The 24,297-nt window shown below is 39.3% G+C and overlaps 1 protein-coding gene across 1 annotated transcript in view; it reads right to left on the bottom strand.

Annotated features, from left to right (window-relative positions):
* CDKAL1 (CDK5 regulatory subunit associated protein 1 like 1) overlaps window positions 1-24,297 on the bottom strand; it is a 352,009-nt gene that overhangs the window by 76,619 nt on the left and 251,093 nt on the right. The window contains exon 13 of the mRNA XM_026047034.1: window positions 10,721-10,783. Coding sequence (XP_025902819.1) covers window positions 10,721-10,783 — 63 coding nt within the window. The remainder of the gene's footprint in view (window positions 1-10,720; window positions 10,784-24,297) is intronic.

The raw sequence follows: 24,297 nt of genomic DNA, 5'->3' as shown, positions 1-24,297 counted from the left end.
CCATGGGATCTTTCCCAGCAGGTCTCTGAAGAGGCTAAAGTTGGCCCTCCTGAAGTCCAGCGCAGCAAGGCTACTTACTGCTCTGCCTCCTCCTCGTTGGATCCTGAACTCCACCAGCTCGTGGTCACTGCAGYCAAGGTTACCCCCCACCTTCACATCTCCAACAAGGCCCTCTCTGTTTGTTAGTACGAGGTCCAGCAGCCCACCCCTCCTCGTCGGCTCCTCCACAACCTGCGTCAAAAAGTTGTCATCGCCGCACTGCAGAAACCTCCAGGAGCGTTTGTGCCTCGCTGTGCCGTCTCTCCAGCTGATGTCAGGGAAGTTAAAGTCCCCCATGAGAACCAGAAAGTCCCCCATGAGAACCAGCATGTTTTTTTTTTTTTTTTTTTTTTTTTTTTTTTTTTTTTAAGCTGGAATTTCTCCAAAATTTGAAATGTCACAGTAAATTCTAAAGGTGGCTGCCAGATGCTCCTCTCGAGCTGGAACCAGAAATGAACAGAAGGATGGATGATTTAGACACAAGTCCATTAGTTCAACCCTCAGAAAGTTAGACTGGGCACATGAACAGTGAGAATATGTTACAAGAACCCTAAACCTCATGTACAGCTAATACAGATACTTTGATTCAGGTGGCAATCATCTAAATCAACCACACAGAATTCACATGGCTTGCAGGTGTATTCTCATACTGCTCCTTCAGCCGTCCTTGAAAGCAGGAGCATCTGAGACCAGATTGCACTAAGAGAATGCATTAAGTGAAATGTGCTGGTAGAAGGTGGTAGAATGAAGTTTCCTAACACAGAGCAATCTAAAGCCAAGTCTCAATCAATAGTTTATCACAGCCACTTTAGCAGAATATGCATTCTTCACTGTATAATAACTAGCCTTTCTTCACTTTTTTAAAAGGGAAAAACAGTACAGAGAGAAAGTTATGACAAAGGAAGAATAGAAGGAGTGCACCTAAGGCCATGAATTTAAATGACAGCAGTAGAAGGTGTAATCACAGCCAATGCTGACTTTTTTTTTTTTAATTGGGAAAAACATCTTTATTGATTTACCTGAAATACATCACATTCTTCCTGGATGAAATCCTATGAAATCCTGCCACAGCATAATTGAAATCCACCTCAACACTTTTGTTCCTAGCAGTTTTTGCATGCTACCCATATAAAAGACTATAGTGTAAGGCTTGTGATGCAGAAGAATCATCAGTTTTTTACTTTTACTAGCAGACACAAAGCCAGAAAATGCACGCCTGCTTCACAATGCCATATCAAAGGGTGATTAAAACAAGCACTTACACGGTGAGACAGAAGAAGAAAAGCAAATACAATATGCTCATACCGTGCAAAATCTTTAGGAACAAAAGCACTGATGCCAACCTGGGTGATATTTAGAACTTTAAGACACATCAAGTTCACTGAAGTACAAAGAAACACAACAGCGAGCAAAATCAAATTCAATCTCCGGTGCAAAGTCGGTGGACAGAAGATAAAGTTAGTCATCCTGCGCATCAGAGATGTCCCCCAAACTTCACTGTCTGGATAGGTAATAATTAAAAACGAACAGCTCAAGGGCTTGGTCACTGGCACCTTTAAGTTAGTAGTAAGGTTTAAATTCCTGAATAGTGAAGAACAGTAGGGTTCTTCCCTACTTCTTCTGTTGGTGGTAGGACCGACGTTACTCCCGTAACCGTGGGCTGGTTTCCACCACGACACACAAGAACTGCTCCCTCGGCAGCACTGGTTGCTTCACCTCTCATAGTGACATTGTTTCTTGTAAGCACTTGACTGCCCTGCCAAAGTACATCTGTAGCACCATAGGGCTGCATAAAGATGTGTAGGAGAAGAACAACAAAAGCTGAAGAGCAGGTAAATTAAAGGCAATGGAGAGAGAGAAATACACTGTAAGATTACAAGAAGAAATTAAACAGAGTAGTAGGTGGAAAGAACCAAGAAAAGAAAAAAGGAAGAAAGAAAAGAAAAGGTAAATTAGAGTGATATTTCCTTTAGGAAGAAATGGCAACAGGATAAAAAGGGAGCTATTAAACAACGAAAGAGGGCAAAAGATAATCAGGAAATCTATTTTGCTACAAACTGTCCAGCTACAGAGAGAAACAGCTTAATTCTTTAAAAGCCAAATATTAGGAAATGGGAAAAGGAAATTTGAACCTGATCTGAACTTGAGGTGGCCACAGAACAATTAGAGATCTAGCCCATCATATTGCCAAAGAAAGATTGAAGAGAGCTTAAAATAAATTTTAACGGGGCCAGGTCCAGTTACTTTTTGTGATGCCCAGGTTTTCCAGAAAATAGTTTGAGTAAATCTGAAACACATAGATCTTTTTCACACTGTTATGACAAGGCTACGTTTATGGTGGACTGGATACACACACGATACAAGACTTGCAGAGGAATAATGTCCGTCTTTGGAAATCAACGAGAGCACTGATGTGTCCAAAATTTTACTTAAGTGAGTCAATATATCATATATTTAATGTCCTTACAAAGCTTATCTTTCATTTTATAATTCCATTTTTTTTTTTTTGAGCTAGAGAATAGGTATTAGCAACAATCTGCTGTATCAAGTACAGCTTTTGCATGTTGCATCAGCAACTGTGAAGTAAATGACCACTGTTTTTATGATTATTTAACTGAAAAATGTATAGATGTTGCACCACAGCCCATGCAACTGCCACATATCAAGAGTTGTATTTATTTTCCCACAAGGTAATAAATCTTATGGTTGCTTTTGTGGCTATTCTCTGAACTGCCTCATGCTTGTCAATGTTGTTTTGCTATAATGTCCAAAATTAAGACAGTATTTTGGAAGCAGCTAGAGCACAGCCATATGGAGAAGAACAGCTATTTCTATGCTAAGTGGAATGAGGTGTGCAGAAGTTGTTTTCACCTATTTACTCCCTCTGTTAAACTGATAGTCATGTCCAACAACCAGTTTTTCATTATCACCACAGAAACTTTTCCAACGTTACATTCAAAATTTCTTCAAGTCAATGTCTTAAGATACTTTTACCACACATTTTTCATCACATCTAACATTCTGTTTCTGTGATTTTTTTTTAACTTTTGTATCTCGATCTTCCTCTAATGTTCGCCAGCATACTGCTTAAAATGTTCTCAGCCTCACTAATGAAGATATTTTAATACGACATCAGTACCTGTAATATCTCATTAATCATGAAGCATGGCCTTCCATGCTTCATCATACAGTACTACATTTGCTTGCATGTGTAAAGGTGATTTAATAGACAATTGTTCATTGGAATTTTTATTTTTTTTCCTATAAAATAATCTCATTATCCTAAAAAAGCAACAGCTTCCCCTCCTAGTGATAACTGTGACCACAATTCCAACCAATTCAACGAGCAGTGGATACAGTTTGTTTTAAATATCTCACGACAGCTAAAGTTACTAGCACTGAATATTGTTTTAACCACAACATTAAGCAGATATATATTAGCTGTTTGCATATATTTGTGTTCCACCAGTGTACGAAAACTAGAAATAAGCTATCAAATCACTTTATTTTTACAGCAATAGATATAGATATATATTTAAAATAGGCTTAAAGACATACTTCAAATAAGATCATATTTTTTTTCCCTGAATAAACTATTCAACAGGCAAGGAAGCCCCTTCATTGCAATATTCTTTTTCCTTCTCCCATTCTGTACATAGCCTTGAAACAACACCCAGTATTTGAAAATCTATTTCTCAACTGTCTATATATAAAGTTTTCTTTGTGTTACAGATAGTATAAACTTGAATGCAGCTAAGAGTTAAGCTAAGAAAAAACAGCACCTTTTAAGATTATTAGATTTTCTTCACTATTATGAAGTAATGGTCAAGTGTGCCATTAGCACAAGGCCATTGCATGGCTCTTGCAAACACAAATTGCTTTTCTCTTTGAGTAGTCTTCCTTGAAGCCCTTACATCTTATCAAGAGCACAAAACAGCTTTATGTAACCTCCTCCAAAAAGCAGTTCTGAGCATGAGGGATAGGAAAAGAAAAGAATGAATGTAGGTTACAATATGAATATTTCCATAAAATGTGGTCATATCTGACATCTGGGCTATTAAATCAAACCTGAAATCTGTTTTGAGGCAGGAGACAGCAAAAGGCTCTTTTTCTTTTCAGCATTAACCCAGAAACCTTTTTCATCATACAGACAAATAATATGGCTTATCTCATAAGCACAACAACACCACAGTAGTCTTATGATTTAGTACAATGATGTTTCTGGAATAAATGGAAGCAAGAAAGAAAGGATTCTTGTTTTTTTCCAGAGTCATATACCCAAGCCACTAACTGAGAAAGCTGAAAAATGGGACAGTATCTCAAAAATAGATCTTATGTTCTTCTCTTTCCAAAACAGCAACTTCCATTGCAATTTGCAAAAATACACAGCACTGTCATTGCACACATACATCTTAAAAACCACACAATTAATACGTGAGAAATATTATGGTCCTCAGGAAAAATAACAAGAATTTCCTGTGGTTTTCAGCTCTTCTGAAATTACTTGCCTCCATATTCTCAAAAACACCCAAGCATGATTTGCTTAGACAAGTTAGCAGCTTCTCTTCAGATGTAAATGAAGCCACTTTCTAAAGCCAGTGGCTACCAAATGCTCATGATCAACAAACAGGCAGAAGACAGAGAGGCCTGGCAAGGCCTGACCTACCAAAAAGGGAGGAGCATAGAGTGCAGACGATGAAAGCTGCCAGATACAATTAACTCTGCAGGTACATTTAAATCTGCTACTACGTTCTTTCCAAAAAATAACTCCCATTCAGCTATACAGGCTGTACAATATTTCATGCAATCGAGCCATACCACAGTGCAGACATACTGATGAAACATCTTCAAAAAACAAATTTTTGAGGACCTAGGGACCAGAGGACTACAGTGATGCCTCCAGTTAGAAATTAACCAGCATTGATGCATTTAAAGAGTTGTTCCTTTCAGCAGAGCTCAGAGGTTCTTCTGCTCAGTTTGGCTTGTTTGTGAGGAACAGGTGGAGAGCCCTGAATTATGGAAAAAAAAAAGGAAGGAGATGGGCTCACCTGTAGGAAAGCTCTGCCGACAGACACCCTTAACTTCCTGCATCGCATTTTGGGCTGTTTAGTCAGGTTTTTTCACCAGGGAGAAACTGCTCCAGAAGCTCCTCATGCCACCACGCAGCTTTGCAGGTTTGGCTATGGGAAGCTCATAGCCTCCCTTCCCTCTCACCCTCACCTTGGACCTCCCTGCTGCTCTTGACTAATTTAGGTGCCCACATTGATCTCCAGGCAACAGCACCACTTTGGGCAAGGGAATTCTTGATCTTTCATCAATGAAACCCCCTTGGGCCATCTGGATAAGCCTGCAGAAGAAGCATCAAACGGGATCCTACCACGAGCCAGTGCTTTGGGATCACAAATAAAGATTCTCTCCCTAGCCTACCTAGAGCCTTTTGCAATGTTCAGCATTAGCAGCTTTGAACTTCTCCATCATACAAATGCCTCACAACTTTCCAATGGCGCTGTGGAGCCAAGGGATGGCCTAGAACCACAACGTTAAGGTTGTTGACCTTAGATTTTCTTATTTTCAGTCGAAATTAACTAAGGAAGACTCTGGATTATTGAAACAATTGGCTGAAAAAAAATCTCATGGTAAAGTCAGTAAGTCATGGCAGCCAGTAGCACTTTTACATCTAGCCATGTTTTATTTTGATACTACAAGCGTTCCTTAAAGGTAGGTATGTACATACTGGCATTAACAGCACTATCAAAGCAAAAGCAATCCAGGGCTTTTTTTTTTTTTTTTGCTTTTTGCTTTTTTCAGGAGACTTCATTCTCACTGTGGCTTAATACAATGCTCCATCTAACTTGCCAAACACTAACTTGCATTATTAGGTGGGATTTTGTTTTCCGGGTATTTTTTTTTTAACATCTGTATGATACATCATTAACTAACACTTTTAAGCATGAAGAATAGAAAACTTGTCTAATAATTTCATTTGCATTGCATCAATCAGAGCTCATTTCCTGAAACAGTGATTTTTTTAAAATCTAAAGCAGTTTGAAACAGGAAAAAAACCAACCTCATCAGGAGCCCTTTGAAACCACATGAACATGGATTTTATTTATTTGGTTGGATCTAGCACACGCTAAAATAAATCACTAATGCTATAGTACATGGCCTTATTTCCTTACAGATCATACCTTATTCTTAAGCAACATTTGCAGGTTGCAAAAGAAATTGAGAGCTGGATTTTCAGGCCATTTCTTGGGGGATTTCTCACTGGACGAGCAGGCTGCTCTTCGGTACGTGCTGGTAGAGACATGCACAGACATGTCCCAGGACCCTACGGAGGCCAGAGCAGCCACGTGAACAGATGAACAGCAGTTCTGCTCGACTGCGCTTATTATAAGTAAAACAACAAGAAAACATGTCTTTGCATGGCCGAAATTAGGGAGTATAGCTTGAAACAACTGTTCTAGGGCTAGACTGAGCAGCAAGCAACGAGGAGAACGGAATTACATTCTGTGGTGCTAAATTTGGAGACTTTTTGCGTATTGGATCCTGAAGCTCACAGTAAGCTCCTCAAATGAAAGTTATTTTGACCACAAAACCTGCTGCTACAAATGAAATAATTTCATTTATTATTTTTTTAACAAAACATTTTTGTAGAGCAAACATCATTATAGAGAAAGATACTATGACAATTAAGCATCTTTTACAGGCAGAATGAAATGCCTGCTCCGTACAATGGGAGGCCACATGGCATACATACAAAAAGAGGTTCAGTAAGAATCACCTGCTCGCAGACCTAACCTTTCTTCTAATGATCTATTAGAAAAATGGCCTGAGTACTGCTAAGGGTAAAAACAGCACTCCCTCTCCACTATATTCTCTTGGATTCTAGTTTGACAAAAACCATTGCTCACCTGCACAGCTCTAAGAGGATTTTTTAAAAGTATTTTTCTGATGGTGTTATGGAAAGATAAACTGTACATAGAATTAGAAGAGCTGTTGTACTGCTTACTTGAAAAACATCACCCTAAAGTCAGAACATCATTCTCAAGAAAGATGGTCTATACTTAAAACTACTCTAAATAAACACAGGAAAAAAACAAACATTTTCAGAACAATGAATGGCTTTGTCTGCAAACAGCACTCTACATATCTTTGCATATACAAACCCAAATTAGTTTGAGCACATGGCAACCACTCACCTGGAGTAGCTTTTAATACTCAATATATGTATCAAGTATTTATTTGGTCTTAGAAAACACACGTTTTAGAAGGTTTTATTTGTTTTAATTAAAAGATCGGAGAGGGACGGGGGGAAAAGCCAACCCTTTAGGTGCCTGCTGGGCTTAAAGAGTTCAACGTATTTCCCAGGCGTTCAAGGCTGATGCTACAACCTGCTTTGGGGTGCAGCTGCAGGCACTATGAGCACCGTGGTGGCCCTGAGCAAAACAGGACAGGATCAAATCTCAGTGGGCAGGCAGACAACTCAGGGGCACATGTTTCGAGACTTGCTATCACATGGTTTCTTCTGAGCAATAAACAGGACACATAAATAGCAAATGATGCCATTTTTAGACACTAGACATTTAGACACAGGGCAGCTCTGCTACCAGCAGAGGCAGAACATCTCTCGCTTTTCCATGCCTCTTGTAGGACAATTGAAAAGCCCTGCTCACTCTTGTGCTTAATTAAGGCTTCCTTAGATACACTGGTTACATGACAGAGAGATGCCAGATAAAGACTTCACACCTGAAAGTGGAAGGAAAATGTTTTTGCTTGTCTCCTCATTAACAAAACTAACTTTTCACTTGACCATCAGAAAGCATAGACACTTAAAATGTCCTTTAGAGTGCAGTAATTTGCCATAGACGGACATATGCATTTGAGGTAAAACTTACAGGAATCGTTGCTTTCTTTAATAGACACTGGCCTCTTGATCAAATATAAACAGTAACATTAGCCAAGTTAGTGTAGTAGCTCATTCAAAACATCTATGTATGAATATTGAAGCACCACCTTTGAAAAATTAACTTATTTTTAGATTATCTTTTCTCTTTTCTATGGGATAGAAACAAGAAAAACTTGCTTCAGTCCTGTCATAGCCATTGTCTCTAATCTCCAACCTATCCTTTAAGGTTATCCCTTTTCTACTTCTCAAAGGAAAACCTTTCAATCAATGAATAATCTTGAGCCATAACAATAATAAGCCAGTGATTTGAGTCATTTGCACCAGGAACCTGCATCACCAACACTTTCACCAAGCCATCACAAAAGGTCTTTATCCTCTTTTTATATTGATAGAAAATAATCTACGAAAGCAAAGAACAACAACAAACAGAAACCCAACCTCAACTTTCTCACATGCAAATGAGACAAAACAGGATAAAACTAATACAGACATCCGCCCAAAACAGCTGTATTGTCAACTAATGTTGATTACTGTTAGATTTATGATTAAAACTAACTAAAAGCCCTTCCCTGGACTGTAAAGACTGTAAAATATTGGCAGTTAAGGTGGAAAACAACAGCACAAAGCTAGAAATCTTCAATGAGCTCATTCCAACCACTGCAAACAGGAAGTGCTTAGCAGCAAGAAAACTTTCCTTATCACATGTGAAATAAGGAAAGGGCATCTATTTTATAGAGTCATTCGGTCTCTTTCTTTTCCCTTTTGCTCTCAGACACGTAGGTAGAGTGTGCTTGGAAGCACCGAAACAGTGGAGCTTCAAAAATCATCCAACAATTGTGCTACTTTTAATAATTTATTAAAGGTCCTAAAACAAAGATCAAAAGGGATTATATCTAAGCATTTATATTCAATTCCACAGTGCCTGATGACTAATTTGTAAAGAGTGCATAAGGCTTCACAACTGAAGCCAAAATCATTTGAGGATACTTTGATATAAAGCCACAAAGGATATGAGCAGGAAGGCAGCAGGAGCTGCAAATGGCCGAGCTCTATTAAGAGTGCTAATAAAAGAATAATGGAATTTCCTTGTGCTATGAATAAAAAGTGTTTGGCAAAGGAGGATTTAGACAAAGAGAAGAATATCAAAGCTTCTGGTTTGCCAGTTGCTTCTCCATATTAGATCTTAATTGATTTACTATGATGTCTACCTTAAACTGCTTCAATTTAAAAAAAGCAATATTCCAGTTAGAAATCTTGTCACATTAATTTCCTTTCTTCTTTATGTTTACTAATTTTCACAAGCCCTTAACATCTGCTTTCCCAGACTTTATAGAAAATGCAAGCCTCCCTATAAAAAAATACTTCAAAGTGATGGATTTACCTTGAAATGATATATAATTATCAAAATTACAGAACATATCTACTTTCTGTTAATAATTTTCTATGTTGTAAATGTTCAGGCAGCTGGTAACTACAGAACTCGCACAGCAACAACCTACCTGAATCCATCTAAAATTATTTGCCCCTTCTTCTTTTTATTTTTTTAAGCTTTGCACTCAGATGGGCAGGTAGAGGGTTTTTTGAAGAGCCACAATCATGGAACTTCAATCCATAAATATTTATGAACACTGCATTTCTCACTCATACATATATGTGTATTTACAGACGCACATTTTTCATATAACACAGGTGTACACCTTGACCCCTTCCTCCCACAAACATAAAAGCTAATTCTTGTTATTTTTTACCAATACATAGTTATTTAGTATATGGATCATAAAAGCAACAATAAAGTTTAATTTTTTTGTTGAAGTATCTCAACAAAAATGTTTCAAACCTTTCTTTTTAAAAATGTATATTTGCAAAATCACACATACTTTGTAAAGCAGAAGCAGCAGAGAAGGTGATCTCATACTGCTGACAAATTGTTAAAGGATCTAGTGCACTTAAAAAAAATGCCCTCTGAGGCATGCAAAATTGGAAGAATTCCCTGCAAACATTTACAAATCTAACTTGATTCTTCTTCTGTTTGCTGCTGAATGTCCTCTTTCGCATAATGTTTATGATGAAACCCATGACAAATACTTATACTGCAGAAATGGTGTGATCATTGTTATTGACCCCATTTTATTAACTTTGCCTCTTGATACTTCAAAATCTTTCTGTAACCACCTTAATTTTTTTATCCTGCATTGCAAGGTCTTTGAGGAAGTGGTGTCCTTTTTCCCTTATACCTATAAGGGTTTTCATCGAGGTTTCCCAGGCTTTACAAATAAGAGACAAGTAACAGTGATCTGTGTGTTTAATTGTACCCCAAACAATGGGCAACCTGTTAATACAGAGGCCACTTCCAATGATGCTTCCAGAATCAATAGATAATTCATTAGTATCATGTATCTCAGGGACCAATCAACACAACAGGTTAAGTAACGTACTTGAGAGTAACACTCTTTCTAAACAGCGAGGGGAAAAGAGGGGAATTAGATACCCCAAAAGGCCACTTTAAAAGATTTAGTGTCAATCCATAAATTATACTTATGGGAAGTTAAGGAAAGTCATTGATTTCACAAATCAGAAAATGAAGCTTTTCAAGCACGTCTTGAAGAAACAAAAATGCATTTTATATGACAGTCTAATTGAATTAGCATGAATAAACCCTAATGCTTTCAAACATTTCAATCATTTTCTTTCATTTTGACATTGAACTTAAAATGTATCACACAAATGCTTAGAATTACTTAACAAAAATGTAGGTAGCATATTTTTTCTTACCTTGTGATCATATGGATTGTATGAATGAAACAGCTGGGACAGGTCCTTTGTTCTTCGTTTTTTCTGAAAAGAAATATTAATAAATAACATTTATTAGAAAAATTAAAGAAAAGAGACTAAAGATTTAAAAAGCCACGTGCAGGTACAAACACATTCTTTCCTCACTTTGTTAATGCAACTGCAGATATAGGGAGTACCGTATGCAGATTAAGGATATTAAATATCACAGGAAATAATTAGCATATATATTAACAATGTTAAGAAAAATCCTTAATAAATAAATTCCAAATTATAACATCAATGGAATGTGAAGACAGCTCAGATTTGTTTAATTTCTGTACAATAAATCATAAATAATGTCTTTGAATACAGATAACAACACTTGAAAATTCGGCTTCAATCTTGCAAGGACTTGTTCACTATATTCCAGTATCTACTTGCAGTCTTGCTTTACAGTAGATTAGCTTTAAAGGAAGTTCATTTAAAGAAGTCTTGTTCTTTTTCTATTGCTTTTTATGCTAATACTCTCATGGCCTTACTTGTGCAAAATTAATAGGTGGCGTGTCATTTAATGCCAAGGCAAAGAAGAAAAACCTCCTTCTGTTCAGAACAAAGTTCAGAGACAAAAAACTCCTTTTTTTTGCTGTGGGTGAAGTCCCTGGGAGACTTCAGTGACTTCAATAGGTGCTAAGCAGAATGTCTCAGCTGCAGTCTATAGCGGGGCACAGGGTGGGCAGGAGGAAAAACCCCCTTCATCTCTAATACAGGGGTGAGTCACAGATTCAAATTCAAAGCTTCGTTATGTCAAAATGTATGTTGGCTTATCTCAAAGATCAGAAAAGCAGAGTATTCCAGCCTAGAAACTGCACAAGGAGGAGACACCTGCAATAATTCTTTATTGGCACTTTGTACTGTAGTTGTTTTTAGCCATCATTTCTGTGGAAGAAGTTTTCCATCTAATTGACAGGATCTTTTCATGTTTCCAGCTAACTGGGAACTAACTGGTAAGAGCTGACAGCTGCGTGGCTGCTGTATTTATTTTGACTTCTGGAAGGGACTGGACAATTTAATTATTTTTGATTATGCAAAAGGAACTGTGTATTTTCCTTCTTTGCACAGTTGTTACTATCAGTGAAATGCTCAGATGTGGCAACTTTGTCACACAAGCTCTAACTCTAGTTATTAGCATGAACTTGGGACAAGTACTTTTCCTGTGTCACTAAAGGTATCAGGTAATATTACTACTTTCACGAGATCAGGAACTGTATTTTAGTTATGACCACTAAGAATCAAGAAAATAATGTTTTACTTGCTGACCATCTTCAAATAAGAACGGTGAATTTTGCTTTCAATATGAGGGAGAGATTTGTTTGTTAGTTAGATAGATTCAATTACTATGAGTAATACCTAAAGGCAGTTCTTTGAATTTACTAATTAGCTTTTCTAGCAGTTAACAGAACTGATATTTAAAATGACATCTCCATGATTATAGACAGACTCCCTCAGCAATACAACCCACCTTTGCTAAAGAAAAGATCTCCTTTGTGAGAGGAACCTTGGCCCACTAACCTATTATTACCTATTTCCAATGGAAAAAAACATTCCAGTGAAAACATCAGGCAGCTTAACTCAAACTCTATCACATTATAATGGCCTCGTTCCTGTTAGTTATGCACATTGGAAGTACTTAAAATATTATAAGAGATATTTGGAGAAGTGCCAAAATAAACTGAAAAGAGAACAGATAGGAAAATGCTTATTTAAAAGATTACTTGAAAAAAATCATTTTTATGTATAATTATGCAAGAAGTCCGGTCTTCAAAAAAGGCAAGAAGGAGGACCCGAGTAACTACAGGCCGGTGAGCCTCACCTCCATCCCCGGGAAAGTGATGGAGCAGCTCATCCTGGCTGTTCTCTCCAGACACATGGAGGAGAAGAAGGTGCTCAGGAGTAGCCAGCATGGATTCACCAATGGGAAATCCTGCTTGACTAACCTGATCACCTTCTACGAAGGAATATCTAGCTGGATAGATGAGGGCAGAGTGGTGGATGTCATCTATCTGGATTTGAGCAAGGCTTTTGACACTGTCCCTCACAGCATCCTCCTGGGCAAGCTCCAAAGATGTGGGATAGATGTGTGGACGGGGAGGTGGATTAGGAATTGGCTCGATGGCAGGGTGCAGAGAGTGGTTGTCAATGGTGCGGAGTCCAGCTGGAGGCCTGTACTTAGTGGTGTCCCCCAGGGGTCAGTTCTCGGTCCGGTCCTGTTCAACTTATTCATTAACGACCTGGATGAAGGGCTGGAGTGCTCCCTCAGCAAGTTTGCCGACGATACCAAACTGGGTGGAGTAGCTGATAGCCCTGAGGGCTGTGCTGCCATCCAGAGGGACCTGGACAGACTGGAGGACTGGGCGGCGAGAAACCTCATGAGGTTCAACAGGGGCAAGTGCAGGGTCCTGCACTTGGGGAGGAATAACCCTGGACACCAGTACAGATTAGGGGTGGACCTGCTGGAGAGCAGTCCCGCAGAGAGGGACCTTGGCGTCATGGTGGACGACAAGTTGACCATGAGGCAGCAGTGTGCCCTGGTGGCCAAGAAGGCCAACGGGATCCTGGGATGCATTAAGAAAAGCGTCTCCAGCAGGTCGAGGGAAGTGATCATCCCCCTCTACTCAGCCCTGGTGAGGCCACATCTGGAGACTGTGTCCAGTTCTGGGCTCCCCAGTACAAGAGGGATGTGGAGCTGCTGGAGAGAGTCCAGCGCAGGGCTACCAGGATGATCAGGGGCCTGGAACATCTACCATATGAACAAAGGCTGAGAGAGCTGGATCTGTTCAGCCTGGAGAAGAGGAGGCTGAGGGGGGACCTGATCAGCGTGTATAAATACCTCAAGGGAGGCAGTGAGGAGGAGGGGGGCGGCCTCTTTTCAGTGGTGGGCAGGGATAGGACTAGAGGAAATGGCTTCAAACTGAAGCATCGGAAGTTCCACAGGAACTTAAGGAAGCATTTCTTCACTGTGAGGGTGACAAAGCACTGGAACAGGCTGCCCAGAGAGGTTGTGGAGTCTCCTTCTTTGGAGATCTTTAAAACCCGCTTGGATGCAGCCCTGTGCCACGTGCTCTAGGTGACCCTGCGTGAGCAGGGGGGTTGGACTCGATGACCTCTGAGGTCCCTTCCAACCTTCGGCATTCTATGATTCTATGATTCGGCATTCTAAGTAGACAAAAATATTTTACTCTGGGCACTGGATACCAAACTTTCCAGGAAAAATACAATATCCAGAAAATAATTATAATCTTATTTGTTCTTAGTGAAGATTATTTCCCTTATTTCCCTCTCCTATATATTTTGATTGCTAAAAAGAAATACTTTTGATTTATGAAAGCAATTCATCTTTGATATCAATGGATTTGTGAAAGACAGGAGACTGCAATGCAACTGCTGGAGATGCATATGAAGACATTCTCCTGGAAAACGTCCTAGGATACCTGTGTGCTCAGCTGATCTAAGTCCAAACAGCATATGACACACTGAGACAGAAATGTTTAAAACACAATCAACAGCTGCCACATCTTTCTAGAACATTGAATGCAGCTTAATTCAAATCTCTTAAAAACAAAAAAATAAAAGATATTTCAAACAGAACATGGAATTTATGCTGGCAAAGAGCAGTGCCTTCAATTCTTGGAACAAGAATTCCAACCCCTAAACCTCTCCTCCTTTCAGCCTGAGCTCTGACTTGCTGACCATTTCCACGCATCTCCTCGAGGTACCGTCCGACTCCTATTTCTCCTTCCTTCCCATCATCAAAATACAGCTCTTACACCTGCACTTCCCTTTGGCATTCTGATTTTCCCCAGTCCTTTACTCCGTGCTAATTCTGCTGTCAAAATCCCATGGCAAGAAGCCACTTAACAAAATCCTCCAAGCTTCTGCCAATGCACCGTGCTGTCACCACAGTCCGGGCATCCCAGCGGTGCAGCAGGGCTCTTGGACGGTCTCCCAGAACTGCACGGGGTGTATTTGAATTTTATCTCTGACAGGAGAAAAAAAAAAAAGAAGAGACTTCCCAAAATTACTATACAAATTCACAGATTTTCCTCCGAAGCCTTTTTCCAGGATCAGTTCCCCAGGAGCCACGTGCTGCTTGAGACAAGTGTGTCGCAGGAGCGCGGATTTCCTTAGGATGTGCGATCCTGATCAGTCACAGACTGATGGAAATTCCAAGCACTTAGAGGAACAACTGTAGGGAGATGAGGCAAACTCCATTTGCCTTTTCAACCCTAGACAGGCACAGATACTCAGACACTGTGATAATGAGGGCCATTTAAGAGCAAACGCATGTGCCCATGCAAGCAACTCTTCACTTTTCTGTTCCAGTAAGTTTTTTAAATGTCACATTAGATAGAGCAATTGCGTCAGAAATATATTGTATTGCAGTGTTTAATTGGAAAATCATGTAAAACCCTGGTGAAGAATAGATGAAAGTGCTGCTGCAGGCCTGAGTTAAATACTGTAAAGTCATGTCTGCTCTGCAGCAGTATGCCGAGATGGAAAGGCCTTCCTACGTAAAGCAAAGCGATTGTAAATAAATTCATTATTTCAATGAATTTCAATGCTAAAGTGCAATGAAGTAATTACATCAAAGCAATCAAACATTTCTCAAAAGACAGGTAGTGCTGAACACGCAGTGATAGAACTATCAAGATCCACAAGTCAATGGGAAATAATAATCTTTCTTATGACAACATATATATAGACAATGACACTAATTTCAGCTTTTTTTTTTTTTTTTCCCCCCTGTAATCTTGGGCACAATTAATACATACTTGGTTCTAAATATAATATTTCTATATGTTATCTGGTGGCTTAGATTTTTGGAGGTCTTCAGCTATTTAGATTTTAAAGGGTTATTGTTCATATGAAATGCATGCAGTGTGCTTCAAGTGTAACAGCAACAAAGCAAACATCCTCTTAAGCCCATTCATAGTTGAAAACCAACAGAGCAAAGAGTTAAGGAGCTTCTTGGGTTTTTTACCTTTTTTATATACATTGATTTTTAGCAATAGTGAAAAAATATATATTTTCTTATTCTATTTTTGATCAGGAAATATCACTTAAGAAGCAAATAGGAAGAATATTAAAAAAAAAAAAAAGGATAGGGTGAGTCTCAAACTGTTTTAAATATTCAGAACACAGCAGGTAACTCCATAGAATTTTGTATGGATTATTTTGGAAAAATAAAGCTGTAATTAAATTATTATTAGTGACTGTTGAATACAGTTGTATGAAAGTAGGACAAAATGAGGATGTCCTGACATCACATTTTTGTAATCAAAAGCATTTTTTAAAATAACCTTCAAAATGCAACAAGTCCACTGATTATTAAACATGATGGTCACACAGATAATATCGTGCTTTTCTTTTGAACCCTCCCTTCTTACACAGGTGTAACTACCTGTTGGTCAGATGATATTATTGTTGCCTCACTTGTTTATTTTAAGCATAGTATACTAGGTCTACTCTATTTGCTTGAAGAATTACAATATTCTTGCAATGCTTTTATCACAGGTTACTTAAGCATATAACAGAAATGCAATATCCTCAGTTTTTCTCTTGGGAAAAATAAGCAAAGATGAATCTCCAGTGTGAAGTTTTCACTAGGTTTGCTTTAGATCTTCAGTTTTAACATCAATTTTTCTACCTTCACAGTTCTTAGTAATTCCAATAGCACTGAAGATCTGCAGACTCTACCAGCGCTGCTGAAGATGTCAGGCACCCTATATCCTGGGTAAAGTTCTCCTGTTTTTATCTTTCTGTTTCCGTCCCTTACAATCCCTCCAGCACATTTCCATACAAATATTCCTCTTTTCCCTCATGATGATAGTGAAGAGTAGCATGTGTCACAGCAATGGGATAAATGACCAATTCCAGTTCTCCTCCCCAACCTTCTATTTTCTCTCATTTTTGCTCTTTTACATAGTACTGATCAGGATTAAAACGAACTGTTATTTTACCTTAGGAACTTGATTTAATTTAGAAGTTAAAAAACACCCGACACACTTAAGCATAGTAACAAGCAAAACCTGCATTTGCTTTTGGTCTTGCTTTTTCTTTCAAATACGCTTGGGAAAACAATCTGTTTGCAGAGTATATAATGGTTTAGATAATTTATAGTTACAATGAGGTTAAACTTTGTGGGCTATGGTAGAATCTAACTACAATATGAATTAAACACACATGGGAAGTTACGTGTATAAATACTTCTTCTAACTTATAATATTCAGAAGCCTAATTTACGGTCCAAGACTCAACAGAAATAGCAAATAAAAAGGACAAATAAAGAAAAAAAAGCAGGGCCCAATTCACCAAAGATTAGTGGAAGGAACACAGCTATAGCAGGATAATCCTCTTCACCTTGCAAATACAATTATTGACTAATGTTTCTAGGCATCAAGTCAAAAAGAGTTTTGGCAGAAGATGTTGGGAGAAGGAAGTACTTTAAGTATTTTCCTGGCTTTTTTCTATTAATGAAAGTGTGAAGAGTTCCTTGTGCAAGAGACCTCTCTTGCAAGAGCAAACATGGACATAGGAACTGTGTTCTCAGAAAGCAGATCCAACACATTCCGTGTTACAACATTCTCCAACTTTGATAAGTTGCCTTTTCTGAGGCACAGTGCAGCTGTATCTTTTCTTTTTTTCCCCAGGTTAATTCCTTGATTCACACTTATAAATCCCTTAGGCAGTTCGGCAGTTCCAAACTCCAAAAGTTTATAGTAAAGTCTGAAGCTGTTTGGGATGCCCTATCAAAGGACAGTGATTGGCCTAACTTAAACCTCCAGATATTTAATTCCCAAAATCGCACAGAAAGATGCAGGAACTACTCTAACCAAGAGACACTTAAAACACTTGCTTGGAGATTCACATCGTAATACCTTAAATCTCTGAACCTATATCCCCTCTACAGATATGACCCAAGCCACTGAAACAGCCAAGTTATCAAAGCTTTCAGATTGCCTTTTGTTCTGCAAAAGGATTTTTAAAATATGATCAGAAACCAGTGAGCCCTTCTCTTCAACTGTGAGTTACTTAGTGCGTCACTCCGTAGAAAGGAGCCTGAAAAATGTTGTGCCCCAGTCCCATTCCTTGATAAAATTGTTCTGTTTATTATGCTCGTGTGCCGGCGCCTTGTGAGATCCAAAAGGGCAGAAGTGACAACGAAGGTTTGGCAAGTTTCCTGCTCCTTATAGCTAATCTATTTCTCCTGATATTTTTCCCGTCTTTCTGATCACACCCCTAATGAAGCAGAGAGAAACCCTTTGGGGCTACCTAGCTTTTCCGACCTAACTCATCTGAATTACCATGTCAAAAATAAACTTATTGTTCTGGTTTATACCCCCTGACATACACGCATTTCATGCATTTCATGCATGTATTTCATGCATGTATACCTCCTGACATACATGCATTTCATGCATGTATTTCATATCATGGTGGGAGAGAATCCTCAGAGAAAAACAGAGCCTTTTTTTTGTTGGAAACACAGAGAAAACCATTTCGTGTTCAATGTGTTACACGCAGCAGTACATATATTTCCAGGATGAGGGACATTTTTGGAGCTCAGATGAACACCACCAGTTATACATTCATCATTTGTACATCCTGTAGTTGTCATATAGTTTACATAGTCAGTGACTGTATAGTTATATAGTCAGTGATTATTTAAAAAGAAAACAAATAAACTCATTTTTCATGAGCCCATGATCTTTTTCCAGAAGGAAATATACATGAAATCTCTATATACCTTTACAAATCAGATTAATCCAGGGATTTATCACAAATATTAAAAATGTCTGCATGATTATGGTAGCACAAATAGTTATAGCTAAGTCTCTTTTGATTTTAGGTAGAGAAGCTTATGTACGAAAAACACAAACAGTCACAAAAAACCCCAGCACAGTATCTTCAGAAGCGCATCAGTCAACCTATTTGAAAACAATTTCTGGAAGGATTCATTTTCAATTAAAATAAGAGCAATGGAATTTCCTTCTTATTTCACAGATAATCTCAGCTATTTAGTTCAGGCTTTTCTAACTCACATATTTTTACAAATCTTACTGAATCCTACAGCTTCTGGCATATAGGTTAAGATTAATGTTTGTTATTTCTATCATTTTTCATAATGAAATCTGCCTCTCAGCAGAAGGTAAGCTATATAAAACTTACTCTGAGGATTTTCATAAAGAAATGCTTTGTTTCAGAAAAAGCCTCATTGGTTTTGACAGACCTTAAATTTTAGCTGCCTTCACTGAGTGCAGTTTGTAGAGCACACTCTGTCTCACCTCTTGTAGGTTACTATGCCTCAAATTCATTCTCAAACTTTGGTTACACACCTTAGCCTATATGAGCTGGGTGCTTTCTAAAGATGCCACTGTATAGGGAGACTTTCTATTTCCACTCAAAAAGATTTTTCAGATTAAAGCAGCAGGGTTTTGGATGTTGGTGGATATTGAATACACTCCAAATTAGACTGATGTTGCGGCAGAAATGAGGGATAGATTGGCTTTGAATATATATTCAAACATATAGTGCACACAGACACTGAAATGAATGCAAGAAAAGACAAAAGAGAATGAATTGCAAACTATATTTTATTACTGAAGTGTTACTGGTATGCATGTTACCCAAGCCCAGGACTAAGCTGGCTATTACCCCCTACTTCCCATTCTCCAGAAGTTTCAATCCCGCATGGATTTTTAGCAGGCTGCATTGAGTGGGTCACAGCCACAACAGCAGAAGACACAAAAATTCCAGAGCATTCGGTGACCTGGTTGACTGTGATGGCTCTGAAGGGCTGTGATGGCCCTATAGAAGACAGATAAGCTCAGGAAAGGGTCATTGAGAACCTGCCTTCAGGGAACTTCAGTGTCACCCTTTCCCATCAAATGCAACATGATTTGCAAATGACAGACAAACTTAGTCACCTCCATGGCGTGAGACAAATATAATCAAATTCATATCAAAAAGTTTCTGCATTCTAAAGGTAGACTGCAGGTTTAAAAAAAGGTAAGTATATTAAGAAGGTTTTTTTTAATACATTTTAAACTGGATTTAAAATAAAAGCCAATTCTATTCCTAGAGTCTAAAATAACAGCTATGGGTAGACATAAAGCTAACTTACACTAACTAAACTACTAAAAGTTACTACTAAAATTAATACTTAACCAAAATCAGCTTATGCTGCACTACAACAGTATTTCAGTAGCAAAGCTTAACCTATTTCAGATACGTTTTAATAGCAGACCTAAACAGATTCTTAATTTGCTACCTGTTTTAAGTCATAAGCTATTAAATCTAAACTATGCTCTCACTCAAAGCTCAAAACTGCCAAAACACAGAGATCTTACTGAAGCAAAAAGATGTTAGCTGTTATGATGCATACATCCAATCCCAGGGATTATGGGAAGCACTCTCTGAAGACCTGGAAAGGTAGCAGGTGAGAGGCAGGATAAGCCCTGGAGCCTGCAGTCATGCTGAATTTGCAGGAACTGAAACAGCTGGGACAAGAGGAGCCTGTTGAATCTGCCCACGGCTGCTGGTATCTACAGAGCACATGTGAGAGAGGGATAACTGCGATTTGTGGATGACGACTGCAGGGCTCAACTCCCCCCAGTTGATCCAAGACCCCTCTGAGGGTCTTTCCAAACACCTGCCTGGAAGCACCTGGTGTGGGGTGACTCCCTGCACCGGAGCTTGGGTCAACCTTCCAGCCGCTCTGCTCGAGCGGGTAGCAGGTTCCCCACGCAAGGGAACCAGGAGAGTGGATAAATACATGTGCTATGTAACAAGTTACCTGCTTTTAACAATCCCAGCTTGATTTGATTACTAATAGCAGCTTAATGAGTAAAACGTGTTCAAAGAAATTTTGGTTGCGTCTCCCTCTTTTCCTCGAATCCTCTCTCAGGGAAGAGGGAATCCAAAAGACATTCCTTGTACTTGCTGTAATACTCTGACCTGCAGACCCAGCTCAGCACACATGATCATAATCACTGGCAAAGGAGGAAGATGCTCGGGAAGACTTCCAGCTTTTACTGGCCTCTTGACATCTGTTTTACAGCTTCAGCCTGTGTAATTAACAGCAGAGGCTCTTATACACACCCTATGCTTGTGTGCAGTCATGCAGCTTGCAGTATAAACACAATCATCTTTTGAAGAACAAAGCTATAATAAATTATATTGGGAAATGTGGAAAAAAGACAATTTTCTGCCTTCTTTAATAAGCAAAATGGTGGAGAATGAGTGATATAAAAAGCATACAAAAAAGAACACATCTAGAAAACACTGAAGTCTGGTATCAAATAAACATGTTTCTATTTTTGACTTCTTAATTCTTGTGAGAAAAAGAATTATACTGAAAGGAGAAATGTACCTGAGAGGTTGATATAATTTAAGCTTCCTTGCTGAAATCTCATAACCCAGCAACATTTCAGGATCGAGTAAAAAGGTGAAAGGAAGATGGAAAATGAATGTTCATGAGCATGGGAAATGAGTGCTCATGGAGGGGAATGACAGATCTCACAGGATTACACTTTCATAAAAGCAATTTTTTTATATTGGACAGGCAGTGTGTGTACTGCACTTGCCTGCAAGTAGCAACCTGCACAACCATACCACATTCATGGTGTTTCATAATTCTTGCAGAATTTTTTAGCATTTTTGGGTTTTTTTAGAAAGAACATTGTCTCTGTCTCTTCCTGTATGTATATATTCTCTGCTTTATTTTTCAGGATCCTCTTACTTCTTTTTCTTAAGAAAATGGCCTGGTTTGAATCTATAACTGCACGTTTACTTTGAAATACTCCCTTTTTCAAGCTGAATTTGTATGAAGGTTATGAGGACGTTATTGGCAATTTTCATTCTAATCAGTTTCTGCAGTAAGAACAGAGCAGAGAAGTAGAAAACCAACGTGGTTTCCCAGGTATTTTTTTCCAGTCTAGCTTCAAATTTTGACTTGCCTTTCCAAGCAGGACAGTCACACTCCTCAAAAGTCTGCGACTCCCATTCTCCAGGGAGCCTAAACTACACCAGGGCAGGGTTTAAGAGCCAAAGCTCCTGGCACTATAGTCAAAACATTCCTGTGCCTTCCCGTTAGTCTGACTCCGCACAGTCCAGACTGTGGAATTTAACTCATTCTTCAAACTCCACTGCGAGCTGAATTCACAGCAGCTCCGTGGCCAGATCATTTATAGCTCTCTGAACAATCTGTCTGGCAGGTAACGTTGAGAAGGTGCATGTGGCACTATGCCAGCTAGATACATGATAATCTCTCAGCACATAAAGTACTGCTCCTAGAAGTGATAAAAACAGCCACAGCTTTAAATGATGCTGTGATAATACAGGGAGGTGCAATTTGTGAGTGTCCAGTATCCAAACAGATGAAGAAGTAGATTCAGGAGGAGTTTTGCCCAGACTAGATGGACAGCTTGCATGCCAAGCATCGCCACCACGACCAGATGGACAGGGCCAAGCTCCCACAGAGTAAAAATACAGCTCACACTGCCAGTCAGGGCTTCCCCAGAGCAGGTACTACTTGAGAGGAGTCTCCACTGCTTGGTGGGGACCGAGCTTTGGGAAGTTTTGGGCTCCTGCCTGCTATGTACTGAACAAGAAAACGCCCGACTTCTACCTCCCTTTCTGAGACAAATGATTTTTGAGATTAGATACCAGCTCAGGTATGAGATACGTAGTTTAGTTGCTCAGCACAGTAAGCACAGTGTTTGATACAAGATGCAGAGAAAAAATCAAGGAGACACCCCAGTGAAATTAAAGGAAAGGCTCAGCTTGGCATTAAAGTTTCTAGCTGGGAGCGAGATAATTATTTGAGGAACAGGTACATAAAGTGAGAGACAAAGAGACAGAGAGACAAAGTGAACAAGGAGCCTTTCACCTAGACAGATCACAACGCTTCTTGAAAAATCTCATAATCCTGCAAACTGCTTTGCTACACAAACAAACAGCTTCGTCTACTGAAAGCGTTGCAGGTAGCAAGGCCGGATCGCAGGCACGCTGCAGACGCGGGCCGCGCAATCGCGAAGCTGCCGCCACGTCACCTCTCCCAGAACAGCTGCCCTCTGTATTCACCCGCGAGAGGACACAGACCGTGCCTTAGCACGGTGCCTGTCTTCACAACATCCTCGCTCTGGTTCCACATGAGAGAAGCCCACCTCGTTCTGTAAGGTGACCGTGTCGCCTAACGCTTTCAGGTTGGGCCGCGGCCAAATCTCAAGCACAGTGAGGGAACCTCTGCCCACTCCTCCCCAAGCTCCCAGACAAGCAGCTGCTGCACTCAGAAGGGCAAAGCACAGAGAAACTGAAATGATCACATATACAAAATGATGCAGATTCCTCGATTTTGGAGAAAAATAGGAAATTGTGCATTTACACTTAAAGCATTCTGAGGCTTTGCTACGCAGCTAAATATGAAACCCCCACTAGAATGTCTAAATCCTGATTTCTTACTTTGCTTACTAACATATATACCCAACTAGAACAGAAAGAAGCAATTTCTGAGCACGGCATTCTTTATAGCAATGATGGGAATATTCCACAGAGAATGTGTCCAGTATCCAAACAGATGAAGAATTAGATTAAGGAGGAGTTTTGTCCAGACACAACCTTTGAGTATGGTACAGCTTGCATGCAAAATGCTACCATTTTAACTCAGTCCCTTGAGTTATAACATTATCATCAGTATCAGTATCACTTTTACTGTTGAATGCAATAAGGAAAGGGAGAAAGGCAGATCCACAGTTTTAATAACTACCTGCAAACAGGCATTTCCTATTTAACACACCTCATGGGGAGAGTTTTCAACAGCTCGCTGGAGAGAGAGAGCATCCAAACTCGGGTCTGAAACACTGTATTCAGAGGTGGGTGGATAAAGTGTGTGGCGAGGAGGGATGGACACTCCGCCCGAATTTTGGAGGAGTAGTAAAAATTGTGATTCATTTTCCATGTATATGACTCTGGAAATCACAGCAATTACTTACAGAAAGCATTAAAACATGGTCATGCCTAGTTTTGCCTAACTCTGTTGTAGATTTTCTCTAAACCAAAAAACAGTATTTAGGGTAAGCATGACCCATAAGCATGACCATTCAGACAAATGTCTGAACCTCCACAGATGTGTTTTTTTCTTCAGGAGAAACAAGAAAGGCCTGCAGCCTTAACAGCCTTTCCTGAATTTATGGTGGCAGATCTGTCCTTCTGCGTTAGTGTCATCTGCCCTTTTGGAAAAAGATCAGCGCCTCAAAGGCTTTCAAGGATAAATTATCTATGTGCAAGGAAGATATGATGTTGACCTACTGAATATTCTCTGTTAAGACAAAGCCAAATGAAAATTTCCTCAAAAAAATCCCCACAACACAACACTTACATTTACCACTTCCAACAAAACTATCCTCTAAGAATAAGAAAGCGCTAAATACTTGGTACTTTCTAGACTGTCCCTACAAGATACAAGGTCATGGTGAAAAAAGCTACCTTGACATGGCAAATACGTTATTCCAGCTGTGCTG

The sequence above is a fragment of the Nothoprocta perdicaria genome, unplaced genomic scaffold (assembly GCF_003342845.1).
Source record: "Nothoprocta perdicaria isolate Ctin4 unplaced genomic scaffold, notPer1 scaffold_47, whole genome shotgun sequence".
Classification (NCBI taxonomy): Eukaryota; Metazoa; Chordata; class Aves; order Tinamiformes; family Tinamidae; genus Nothoprocta; species Nothoprocta perdicaria.
The sequence above is the reverse complement of the archived record's forward strand: the minus strand, read 5'-3'. Positions and strand labels throughout refer to the sequence as shown.